The following is a 12,971-nucleotide window of genomic DNA, read 5'->3' as shown; positions in this document are numbered from 1 at the left end:
CGTCATTGCCCATTACCGCCACTAGGCGGTACGGATGTCTCGCTACATTATTTAAAAAGAGAAAAAACAGGCACATTTGCTTCCAAAAATATGAGTTATAACAACATACTGAAAGAGACTTACACTTGCGTCTATGACATCATCATCAGCCTCATGTTTCTGACCGTGTACTTGTTTTACTCTTCCTCATGTTTCTGACGTCTCAACCTAACTATGTAGTTTAGTCATCTTAACCTAATAATGTTATTTAGTCATCACAACCTAACTATGTAGTTTAGTCATCTTAACCTAATAATGTAGTTTAGTCATCTCAACCTAACTATGTAGTTTAGTCATCTCAACCTAATAATGTAGTTTAGTCATCTCAATCTAACTATGTAGTTTAGTGGTCTCAACCTAATAATGTAGTTTAGTCATCTCAACCTAACTATGTAGTTTAGTCGTCTGAGCCTAACTATGCCGTTTAGTCGTCGCAACCTAACTTGTAGTTTAGGTATCGCAACCTAACCCAGGTTTACTCATCACTCAGAACATACTAAGGAACCTGGTACACCAAGACATCCACTTTGAACAAATAATGTCTTTGTTTTTACATAAACAAGTTCATGTGGAACAAACATAGCATTGATATAAACCGACATGAAACATTTATTTTATTTGTGTAAAAAGGCACATTTAGGAGACCCAAAACACACAGAAGAACATATTTGCACTCAAACGCAACCGCCAGCGTTTAGCCTACTGTATGAGTAACATCCCAACAGTCTGAATGAGTAGAAATAAATAGGGTCGTCCTTCTTATCCAATCCCACGTTGCTTTTAGCATTGTGCTGCAATTAATCATGAGTCAAATTGTGGATAAACAGCACAACGGTTATGGTGTGCAAACATTTTGAAATGACACAAGCAAGAATCAATAAATGCTCAAAGCTAATACATTAATCTAAAACCTACGATCATGTAGCCCACCAGACCATTTTAGCTGTGTCCCAGCTGCATTCTATATACTTATTCTGAATGGATTTACACAAGAGAGATGACTTCAGTGTGTAGACTTCACCTGGTGGACTTAAGTGTGAGCTGTTGAAGGCAATATTGGGTTATAAAGGTGGCAAAGCAGGAAACTAATGATGCACAAATCCAATGATCATCACACACAATGACATGTTACACTAGACTCAGAGCTGTCCTGCTGACAATGATTTTTAAAGGCTTTAATTGTAAATTAGCCAAACAGTAAACAGTGTAAGCAATAATTAGACTTCTTCTATTCTCACCAGACTGTAAATAAGTGAACGTTGGTTTGTGGACTACAGGTTTGAAGCCTCGAGTTCAGCATTTTGGTCGTCGGATTTTACAGTTTGTGGGTTGGTGGTTTGAAAACATGAAATTAGCAGTACTGTCAGATATCAGAAAATACCTCGTATCATTAGTATACTTTACAGTATATAGTGGAGGACTTTACAGGTCCACTCAGTCCCTAGCATCCATGAGCCACCCCAGGGCTGGGTCCACATTACATCCTGTGTAATTGGGTCCGGGGTCGGTCGGGCTACACCACATTTTGGTAGAGCCAGACAGACCACACCAGTCTAAGGTCTGAGTAGAATTAGGGTTGTAACAATATGTGCATTTCTTTTAAACCGTTTAGTACAGGATGTTTGCATTACTCGCACACTTGAAACCAGAAGTTATTTATTTTTCCATCGACAATATGCCAGTATTTCCTTGTGTTAAATGTTAAAGTAAGAATTATGGCCATGAGCAACTGTTGAATGTTGCTAATTTTCAAAATAAATGATCAATAGAAGGTGTGCTGCATTAACCGAACCATGACCTAAATTCCGAAGTCGTTCCCGAACCATAAATTGTGTGTATCATTGCACCCCTAAGTAGAATTTGTAGCAAAATATTAGTATATAGAAAGCAACTGGGACAAGTAATACAATAACCATAAGCATTCAGAGACAAAACAAGAAAATTAAATATTGCCACAATATGTGTTAAGGTCGTTGATAGTAATATACACAAAGTGTAAGTTATCAAGGAGGGTGAGGAGATGAATAGTTTAGTTACGTGTTCTTCAAAGCCTTGTAGGCGAGTATTGATTTGATATTAAAACAGTAAAACCCTGTGGACATGTTGGAATGTCAATAAACATTTTAGAGCAGAAACGTTAACTTCTTTAAAACAAATGTGCATTTGGCTTTGTCCCCACAAGGACAGCTGGAGGATGGATGGGGAGATATGCAGAACCTTGCTCGTCCCATCAGATAGTTATTCCTCCACCGCTTGCCTCGTCTTCTCCTCCCAGTACGTGACTGGAAGCTGGAAGCAGTCGGCCTCACATAGTTCTGGGTGGCAGCTGCTGTTTGTAGATTCCAGCCAGAGCTTTGGCGGCGCTCTGGATCATTTGGCGTTGGGTCATGCCCGTCATGGCCTGATGCCAGTCTGTTCTGTTGATGTTGGGAACGCTGCGCTCCAGAACCTCTCCTACTGTAACAATCAGACCTGACCAGCGCAGGCTGTAGTCAGGAGGGGTCAGGGACTGAGCCTGCACAGGTCACAAGAAATGTTCGGTGAGTTGCTGGAGGTTTATAAGCGAGTGACATTGAATACGTTGCCCACCCCCCACCCACCACCTTAATGAAAATAAACTACGGTTGAACTACACTGGTTAAAAACTGAAGTGGGACCCCTCTTGGATGCAAGATGCCCGTACCAAGGAAATTCAGACGTCCCATTATATTAGGATCAAGCTTTCCTACACTGTGACAGGAGTGGGTTAAGTTGTTCAGTTTCACGCATTCACTAATTCCATGCAACAGTTACAGAAGATGAAAAAGCACACAATGAACTTGTTCAGGGCCTGGTTATACCAGTATAGGAGCTATTTGAGAACCCAACAAGGGCTTTTGGAGAAGCATGCTTCATGTTGAAATTTCAGATGTTTTAACAATAATTACCATATTATCAGTCTAATGTCTATTAGGGTATTGAAATGAACGGTGGATGGTGATTTGTACCTGTTGGACATGATCTAGAGCAAGAGGAGTTGCCTGAGTGAAGACCTCAATGCGGATGCTCTGACCAGGGTCCTCCAGGATCAAACAGCCGATGTCAAACCACCTGGAGACAACAAAAGGATTCTGGAAATGCATGGCTTTTATATGCCTGGATTCATCATTATTTTCACCCAGCATGGACAATTCAGATTAGCTGCTGGACAAACCATCTATTAAATAACACCAGTGAGACAAACATTCTGCCAAAACAAGATTCGGTATCTCATTTACTGTTAAACTGCTTCTGCATTTTGGTTCCCAATACACATTTAGTAGTTAACACAGTTGGTTATTTTAGCTAAACAAAAATAAAGTGCAAAATAGAGTGCATAGAATCACATTTCTGTCTCCCTTTATGGTGGGTAAATTCATTATGTCTACTAATATGATGCCATCAAAATAGTATGATGTCACCATACCAAAACTGTGACGTTGATATGACACCCTGCCTAAACATCGTGATAAAAAGTCAGGAAAAGAAATGGAATAATAGATGACAGAACATGAACCATATAACTTGTTTTCCTTCATTAAAAATGTATTAATATAAAAATGTACATGATATGCAGTAATCTGATGTCTCTATACTTCAGTTTATGTGATTTATTTCATAGCAAAACAGCGCCCCCTGGACCATCAGTAACAGTTCAGGTGGAGAGTGGTACTGCAGCGGGGAGACAGCGAGGCTTCCAGAAAAAAAACACTAAATGATAATAAATCCAGATGAAGTTCTGTGAGAAGTTGATGAGGGAAAGCTGCTAAATAAGGAAGACGACCCAGTAAGTGTAAAAAAGCTCTGGTAGAGTTGACATGTTTGTGAAGAGAACGTCACTCTTTTCCTTTGAGTCCACTTCAGGTTCCTGAGAAACCCGGTAAAATGATCCCACTACTGCCCCGCTGTCACATATCTTTTATTAAAACACGTTCAGAAGTCCCTTCTGCTCCCTAGTTGTTGGAGAGGAAGAAGAAGAAGATAGAAAGCCTGGAAAATGTCTACCGCAAATTGGGGACACAGAGAGGTCCGGTTGCTCCTTACCCTCCAGACAGAGGACCAAACCAATCATCAACGCTTGTTTAACACATCACACAAACGCCAAAGCTGATGTCACATGTCACTCTCCCTCTGGTTCCGCAAAGCCCTGATGCTTCTGTCAAAGGAGACACCGTTGCTGCGATATGCCGCAAACTAAAGCCCAGTATAAACGGTGTGATCGCGATATTAATAATTAACTGTTTAATTAACTGCTTAACCTGCTATCAGTTACACAGTTAAAATAAATATTAAAGGTAAAAAACTAAGAGACTCAGAGGAGCAGCTGGTGCTCTTAAGGTAAAGTTCAGCCAACCTTAATTACGCCGGAACAACCAGAACGTCGGGGCTAACCCCCTTCGCTTTAACACCAGGGGACGTGTTTTATTCACCAACAAATCAGCACTTCTGAAGAATACAGCAAGGTACAGAGACGTCCTTGATGGAAACCTGCTCTACAGCACTCTGGACCTCAGACTGGGGCGAAGGTCCATCTTCCAACAGGACAACGAGCCTAAGCACACAGCCAAGATAACAAAGGAGTGGCTACGGGACAAGTGTGTGAATGTTCTTGAGTGGCCCAGCCAGAGCCCAGACCTGAACCCCATCGAACATCTCTGGAGAGATCTGAAAATGTGCACCGACGCTCCCCATCCAACCTGATGGAGCTTGAGAGGTCCTGCACAGAAAAATGGGAGCACACAACAAGGTGTGCCAAGCTTCTAGCCTCATACTCAAAAAGGCTGTAGTTGGTGCCAAAGGTGCTTCGACAAAGTATTGAGGAAAAGGCTGTGAATACTTATGTACATGTTATATTTCCGTTCTTTATTTTGGGGAAACACTGTTTCTGGTACATGAAGGCACAGCTGGCACGGCTCAGCAGCAGAATAGGTCACTTTCATTAGAGCAGAGGTCACATTAACCGAACATTTTCGTCATTGACGAAATAGCAGAGGCCACTAGGGGTCTCAGAGTGGTGCAGGTTTATCTGCTCCGTGGCTGCAGAAGGAGTCAGGCTGCAGGATTTCCTCCTGATGAGGCAAATGCTTTCAGGCGCAGGAAATCCCACGTTCAGAGAGTCTGGTTCACAATTGAGAAAGAGTATACAAAAATAGGAGCTCAATGGGATTTAGGTCAGGGGAACATGAGGGCCAGTCAATGGCATCAATGCCTTCTTAATCCAGGAAACACCTACACACTCATGACCACATGAGGCCAGATAGGAGGAACCCTGGGCCCACTGCACCAGGAAGAACCCAGGGCCCACTGCACCAGGAAGAACCCAGGGCCCACTGCACCAGGAAGAACCCAGGGCCCATTGCACCAGGAAGAACCCAGGGCCCACTGCACCAGGGTAAGGTCCGGGGGGCGTTCAGACCAAATGCAACGCAAATGATTAGTGCAACACAATTGCATATAAAGTCAATGCAAAGATGCGAATAAATGCAAATTTGTGACGAGCGATATTTGTGATGTGAATTACACGGCACAAATGAGGCAACTTTTTTTTTTGCTCAAGTTGAAACATTTCAAGCCAATCAGCACTAAAATTCTCTTCCTGTCGTCACTAAATCAGAAATGGAGACAAAACATATCATGGAGGTCTGTGGTCTACAATAGTAGCTCACATTAGTACATCAATAGTGGTGATTCATTGAAGAACAGCCGATGTCCTGGTCCTCCTCAGGACTCTTGAGACTGTGCTGGGAGACACAGCGAACCTTCTGGTGACCTCACTTATGGATGTGGATCCTGGAGGAGCTGGACTACTTGTGAACCTGATCGGGCTGCAGGTTCCACCTCATGCTCCAAGTAGTGACGAGGACAAAAGCAGAACCCAGAACTAGAGAAGAACCAGACAGGAAGTTGGGGCTTGTCCTGCCTCCGTTGCTCCTGTTGTCACGGAAACTGATTCCCATCACTCATCTTCCTTAACGGACACATTGATCCCTCTGAAGTTGAATGGCCTTGGTTTTAAACTGGGATGATTCAGTATTCACTTAATGTTTTGAGCAGTCTGAAGTGCTTTATGATGGGTTGTGATTATTGATATAAAGAATGATGGGAATTTGTTAGTGCTTACAACTATTATTACTAATTACGCAGTGCTATAAGTTGATAGCATTTCTTCTTACTTGTCAGGGAAAAGCTCAGCGATGAAGTTTTCCAAAGAGACCACTGGCTGCTTCTCATGGATCACACCGGCCCGACGCAGGCTGTCGATGCGCTCCTGAGCACCCTACACACACACACACACACACACACACACACACACACACACACACACACACACACACACACACACACACACACACACACACACACACACACACACACACACACACACACACACACACACACACACACACACACACACACACACACACACACACACACACACAGTTTGTAAAGCTGAGTAGAGATGCATGGCCAAAATAATGAGAAACACACCTACTTTCAACGATCATCAAGCTAAGCTCTTTATGAAGGGATGGAAATGAATAAAGATATCAGCAGGTGGAAGAAGCAGCATTGAACTGACCTTGACGCCGGCTGCATAGCCGACAGGCTGTGGGGCGATGTTGGACTGGCCGGGCTCTCCGGTCACCAGGGCCATCCCAAAAACCTCCTGGAAGGCGTCTCTGACTGCCTCCACATTTATCTCCTTATCCGAAGTCACCACAATGTCAATGTCCCCACCAGACTCTGGAAAGCAGCAACATACAGACATGCTTACATTGAATCGGCCCTTTTCATTCTGGATGTGACGTGTTGTGAGGAGAGAGCAGCTTACTGATGTATGGAGCCATGCCCGGATCGAGAGTGGTGATCATGGACTCTACAGAGTGCTTGGTTTTGTCCAGGACTGTCTTTAGGACGGGGTTACCTGCTACTCCCTGGGGACACACAGTAACACAAGACTGTCAGAGCACAGTGCACGGCTCGACTCAGAAAACATCACATCCACTTGGACACGGTGAGCAGGGCTCCAGAGTGCAACCATTTAGGGTACACACGCAACCAAAAATCAGTGAAGTGCAGCTAAAAATGTTCCTTGGTCACTGCAAAGAGTACGAGTAGAGCCGGGCTGGGAACGCTGCTTTACTGTCGGAGCGGCGGTGATGCCGCTTTAACAGATGAAGCCACCACTGTGTATGGATTGTGTGTGAGGTCTTGAATGCTGATTGGAGCGGTGCTACCTTGAAAAAGCCCCAGATGCCTCCAACATTGTCGGCGTGTCCGGGCCCTCTGGGGTCTTCCTGCTCCTCTGGGAAAGTGATGGGAGAGCCACTATCAAACCCTGCCGTCATGGTTGGCTGCTGAACCATGGGGTTTGGCACGACACCTGCAACATATCAGTTATATATAAATATGTAGTAGGGCAGTCAAAATGAAGGTGTTACTGGGGCGCCGGATAGCTCAGTCGAAGAAGAAGAATGAGAAGAAGACGCTAGCTGCTACCTGGCATGGCGGTTGGACTTGAGAACGTTGGCATTAGAGGTGTCTGTGGTGTTCGGCCAGCGTGACCCCGTGTGATGTCATATCCTGCACTCATGGAGAAGTTGGAGACAGGCGGGCCTGTGGGAGGCGCCATCATGCCGGCAGCAGAAAGGGAAGGCGGTCCGATGGTGGAGGCCAGAGGGGGCAGAGGGGAGGCGGTTGACGGAGGAAATGGAGAGCTGCTCGTGAAGGGGGAGGCGAGCATGGAGGAAGGGGGGAACTGGGAGGACAGCGAGGGGTGAGGAGCCATGGGGCTGCTGAAGGCAGGTAGGGAGGGAACCAAGGGGGGAGCAGTGGAGACGGAACTGGTGCCAGGGAGGGACAGAGGACCGGACAGACCTGAAACACAATCAACCATTGCTACATCTTAGAGATACTTTTGTCAACAGCTCAATCTGTGTTTAACTTCACCCACTACATACGACATCATTCATCAAGACATGATTATAAACTTTTAGCATTCCACCAAAGTCAACAACTTCTTTTTTTTTTTTTTTTTTTATACAATCTAAAGCCCCACATAGTCTGGTCTGGTCTCTGGACTCAAGTGAGCTACTATCGTAGACCTCTAGGGGACCACAGACAGTCTCTGGTTTCTCCAAATAGTCTGGTCTGGTCTGGTCTCTGGACTAATGTGAGCTACTATCATAGACCTCTGGTGGACCACAGACAGTCTCTGGTTTCTTCAACCTAATTTTCGTCTGGTGATTCTCACAACCCATGCAAATTTGTCTCATTTATAGTAAGTGCTACTTCTTGCCCTAATAATGTTTTTCTATTTTCATAGCTCTCAATCAGAACAACCCCGTTCCTCCTGGCTGAGGTCAACGGCATGCAGTCGGTTCATTTGCTGCTGTTGAAGAGACAAACAGCAAAAACCACCTTTTATTGGAATGTGTACAGAACGTGAGGAAACCCTGCTGGATTTGGGTGGTATTACAGTATACCAGAGTATTTAGAAATCCCGACCATATCACTTTTAATACCGTCATTAATCCAGACGCTGCTCTTTGGACAGTGAGGCCAAGATGTTGCTGAACCATGCTAAGACACAAGTCTCCAGAAAAAGAAATGTCAGAGCTTCCCCAGCGAAGAGATAAGATGATGTAACGTTAACCCCATCTAATTTAAAACTATGACAGTTAACTAGTTAGCTAGTTCAACCGTTAACTAGTTAAGTGCTAACACATTATTAACGTTACATTATCTTATACGGATGGGAATCTTCGGGTGTCTCACAATTCCATTTGATTCTTGAGGTCATGAAAGCATAAGATTATATAATCCATTTTTTTTAGCTAAACTGATTCCAATTATGTAAATGCACAAAGGCAAATCTAAGACCAAAGATTACATTAATTCAGGCTTACTGTGCACAATATTTTAGAATTTTAGAACATAAGGGTATTAAAAGTGCTTTTATTTACGCTTGATCCATCTAAATTCATTCCAGCTTTAATTAAAATTATTGATAAATTTGATATGTTTTCTGGGTATAAGATGAATTATGGTAAGTGTTGGCCTTTCCACTTGGAAAGAGCAGTAGCCTGGATCGATCAGACTATTTGCCCTTTAAGATGACTAACAAGGGATTTAAATATCTGGGAAATGTCTCCCCATCAAATCTCTGACTTAATTCAATTAAATGTATTACCCATTGTTAATAAGATTAAATCAGATTACCAGAGTTGGTTGAACCCACCAATGTCCTTATTAGGCGGGATAGCAATTATTAAATTTAATGTCCTTCTTCGCTTATTATACCCAATACATATGCTACTTACTTGTATTCCCTCAAATGTGGTTTATACAATATATAGTGACATTTTTTTTTATGTTAAAATAGCATTGGATCCAAAACTGTGTATTCTCGGTGTGAGCGGATTTTCTGGTCAAAAGGCAAAACTGCTTGGCTTGATGTACACCCACCTACATTATCAATATGGTACAATACATGATCAATCCTGCCTTATGAGAGGCTGTCTAATGTACTGCAAGGGACCTTAGATGAGTTTGTAAAAACCATGAGTCTAAATTTGGGTAGTGAATTTGTAACCATAAGCTGCACTGGAGCCAACTAATTATAATATGCTTGTAAATAGTTATTAATGGCTGCAAATTGGCCCCGTGTGTCTCTGTTACTTGTGGGGATTGTTTTGTTTTGATTGTTTATATGTTTTGTATATGTGCACATATACAAAACAAGAAACAAGAAACATTTCTTGCGTGACTTGTTGTGTTTATAATTAATTTAAAAAAAATACAGTTAAAAAAAAGAAAAAGAAAAAATAATTTTTACATGAATGAATTTTTATTCCCACACCTATTATCTTACCTCTTCGCTGGGAGAGCACGGACATTTCTTTTTCAGAAGACTTTTTTGAGGATCCATCATGTGCTTGTGTAGTTCAACTAGCTACCTAGATAACTGTTGTCAACTGATCTTCAGGAAAGGTTCAAGTGTGTCCCAGAGGGCTTTACACAATGCACTTAGTTTCAGGCAACTAAACCTGCGAGAGTGTTTCACTGTGTAAAGTTGCCGGCATGGAGGGAGGCACAGAAGAGAAATGCCAAAGCAAGTCTTATGCCGGCGGCGTAACCAAATTCTACATAATCATTTGTAGTCGCGGCTTTCGTGATATAGTCATTTGAAACATCTCGTGTAAAAAATATTGCGATACATCGAATGGATTCCAGATATCGCCCATGCCCATATAAGGGTATGAAAAACAGATAGCCCCCCCAGCCTAAACTCTCGCTAATAGAGAGACCTGATAAGCACATGTCTTACCGATGGTCATTGGCGTCATTGGTGCAGCCACAGTCAGAGGAGGTGTAGGGCTGGCAGGGGGGGTCGTCTCAATCCCACTCTCTTCCATCATCTTCTCGGCCTTTATACCCACACTTCAGACCAAAATATAACTGCGGGGAAGGATTGTTATGAATCAGGATCTGGGCTAAATCAAGACATTTGTTGATATTTATTTATGTTTTACTTTGTTATATTTGATTGACCAGCATTTTGGTGAACTTTTTTAAATAATGTGCTCTATAAATACATTTGGATTGGATTGGGTAGATTCATGCAGAAATATGTAACATTGTCCAGGGAATGTGCAAAGGTTCACGGTGTGAAGAAAATAAAAAAATCTGAATTAAAAAAAGAATATTCAATGTACAGATATTTAGGATATATAGGTAATATGGTATGTGTTCATCTTAAGTTAATCAATTCTGATGCCTGCATACATCCATCCACCGACTATCATTGGGCGAAGGCAGGTCCAGTCTATCACAGGGCTGACATGTAGAGACAGACAACCATTCACACTAACATTCATGCTTACGGGCAATTTAGAGTCATCTATCAACCTTTCCCCATCCTGCATGTCTTTGGACTGTAAGGAAGCCGGAGATGCACGGTGGTGTAGTGGTTAGCACTCTCGCCTCACAGCAAGAGGGTCCCGGGTTCGATCCCTGGGTCGGCCCGGGTTCCTTCTGTGTGGAGTTTGCATGTTCTCCCCGTGTAAGCGTGGGTTCTCTCCGGGTTCTCCGGCTTCCTCCCACAGTCCAAAGACATGCAGGATGGGGATAGGTTAATTGATTACTCTAAATTGCCCGTAGGTGTGAATGTGAGTGTGAATGGTTGTTTGTCTCTACATGTCGGCCCTGTGATAGACTGGCGTCCTGTCCAGGGTGTACCCTGCCTTCGCCCAATGACAGCTGGGATCGGCTCCAGCCCCCCGTGACCCTGATACAGGATAAGCGGTAGAAAATGGATGGATGGATGGAAGCCGGAGAACCCGGAGAGAACCCACGCTTACATGGAAACAACATGCAAACTCCACACAGAAGGAACCCGACCTGGGAATTGAACAAGGGACCCTCTCGCTGTGAGGTGACAGTGCTACCCACTACACCACCGTGCAGCCCCATCAAAAGGGATGTAATTACTTAATTTCAGTTGACATCGTCCTCACATTTAGCTTTTTCCCGGTAGAGTGGATATCAAACTGTTTTTGGTAGTCATGTCTCCACAGGGTGCCCATTCATCAGTGAAGTGTGACTAAAAATGTTCCTTGGTCGCACCGGTGTGCCTAAAACTCAGCGGGTTTGTTTATGTGTGTAGCGTAATGTTGGTTCCCCACCAGCATACAGAGAGGAAGAAATAACACTGAGTGTATGAGCCTTAATATACTACGTATGAACCTGTCGTGATCCTGCTGCTCCTTGTGAGACACGAAAGAAGAGAACTTCATACACACATTCACACACCGACGGCGGAGTCAACCACGCAGGGCAACAGCCAGCTCGTCAGGAGCAATCAGGGTGAGGTGTCTTGCTCAGGGACGCCAGGCACTCAGCTAGGAGGAGCCGGGGATCGAACCGATCTTGCGGTTGCCAGCCAACCCGCTCTACCTCCTGAGCTAAACCCCCCTATTAATGAGTCGCTTATCATCATGTGATCTGAGCGGATACGGCTGCAGTCTCAATCATTTCTTTTAAAACATGGATTAAAACGCTTCTTTCACTGGCTTTTATGTTCTGTTTGTTTTACTGTTGCTTTTATTGCATGGATTCACTTTTTGCATTTTAAGCGGTTCGTGCATTTCATCTCCAGTAGTTTAATACGTGTAGACATTCTACTCTAGATTGCTTTGTTTGTCAAAGCGCTTTGTAACCTCGGCTTTGAAAGGGTGTTTTATAAATTAAGTTATTATCACATATACGAGCAGGAAGACAATGTTTGAGTTCCGGTCACAATGAAAACGGTCGCATTAAACGATGACCCCGTCACTTAGTGCACCCTGGTTACACTGTAACTCGTCTGATGAGCATTGTCGATGACAACACGTCACAGCTCGGGTTGACATGAGGACGCTTCACTCCGGAACTCTTTCAGACTTCTTTGACCAGTTTTACTACTGAATTTCGTGCTAGCTTCGTGTTAGCCCCCTGAACACAGCGCGCCGCCGCCGTGACGGTCCACGTGTACAAACACACTGTGCTCGCGCAAACGTCATGTATCATGTAACGTTACGCTTTCATCCAACCGTCCAGCAACACGCGGCACCGGGCAGCATGTTTAGCACAACAAGTATGACACACATGTTGACTACTCACCTGCTAGCTGGACTAGCTCTGCACTGCCATGAACAAACCGCCGACCCTCTCTGATGACGTCACGTGTTGCCACGTCTGCTCGGCTGTGACTCCTCCCGTTACCGGGAGCGCCCGGACCTGATGAAACCACGTGACCAGGTGTTACGCCAAACGATGTGACCCGTCACATTCTGTGACCGCAGAATGTTCACTCACAAATCCACAGACTTGTCATAACTCATCCTTCGTTTTTCACCGTTCACACATAACTA

The 12,971-nt window shown here is 43.9% G+C and overlaps 2 protein-coding genes across 2 annotated transcripts in view; one reads left to right on the top strand and one right to left on the bottom strand.

Annotated features, from left to right (window-relative positions):
- LOC311030317 (uncharacterized protein) overlaps positions 1-12,971 on the top strand; it is a 242,164-nt gene that overhangs the window by 181,843 nt on the left and 47,350 nt on the right. The gene's annotated exons all lie outside the window — the stretch shown is intronic.
- On the bottom strand, positions 637-12,793 carry prrc1 (proline-rich coiled-coil 1). Its single transcript, XM_084034521.1, has 9 exons — positions 12,721-12,793; positions 10,388-10,518; positions 7,558-7,935; positions 7,296-7,441; positions 6,890-6,992; positions 6,638-6,801; positions 6,231-6,334; positions 3,027-3,129; positions 637-2,554 (listed from the first exon to the last, which is right to left on the bottom strand). Exons 2-9 carry the CDS (start codon positions 10,476-10,478, stop codon positions 2,345-2,347), a joined length of 1,299 nt encoding a protein of 432 aa, XP_083890647.1. The 5' UTR covers positions 10,479-10,518; positions 12,721-12,793; the 3' UTR covers positions 637-2,344.

The sequence above is a fragment of the Eutrigla gurnardus genome (assembly GCF_963514095.1).
Source record: "Eutrigla gurnardus genome assembly, chromosome: 19".
Lineage (NCBI taxonomy): Eukaryota > Metazoa > Chordata > Actinopteri > Perciformes > Triglidae > Eutrigla > Eutrigla gurnardus.
This window is presented reverse-complemented; position numbering and strand designations above follow the sequence as displayed.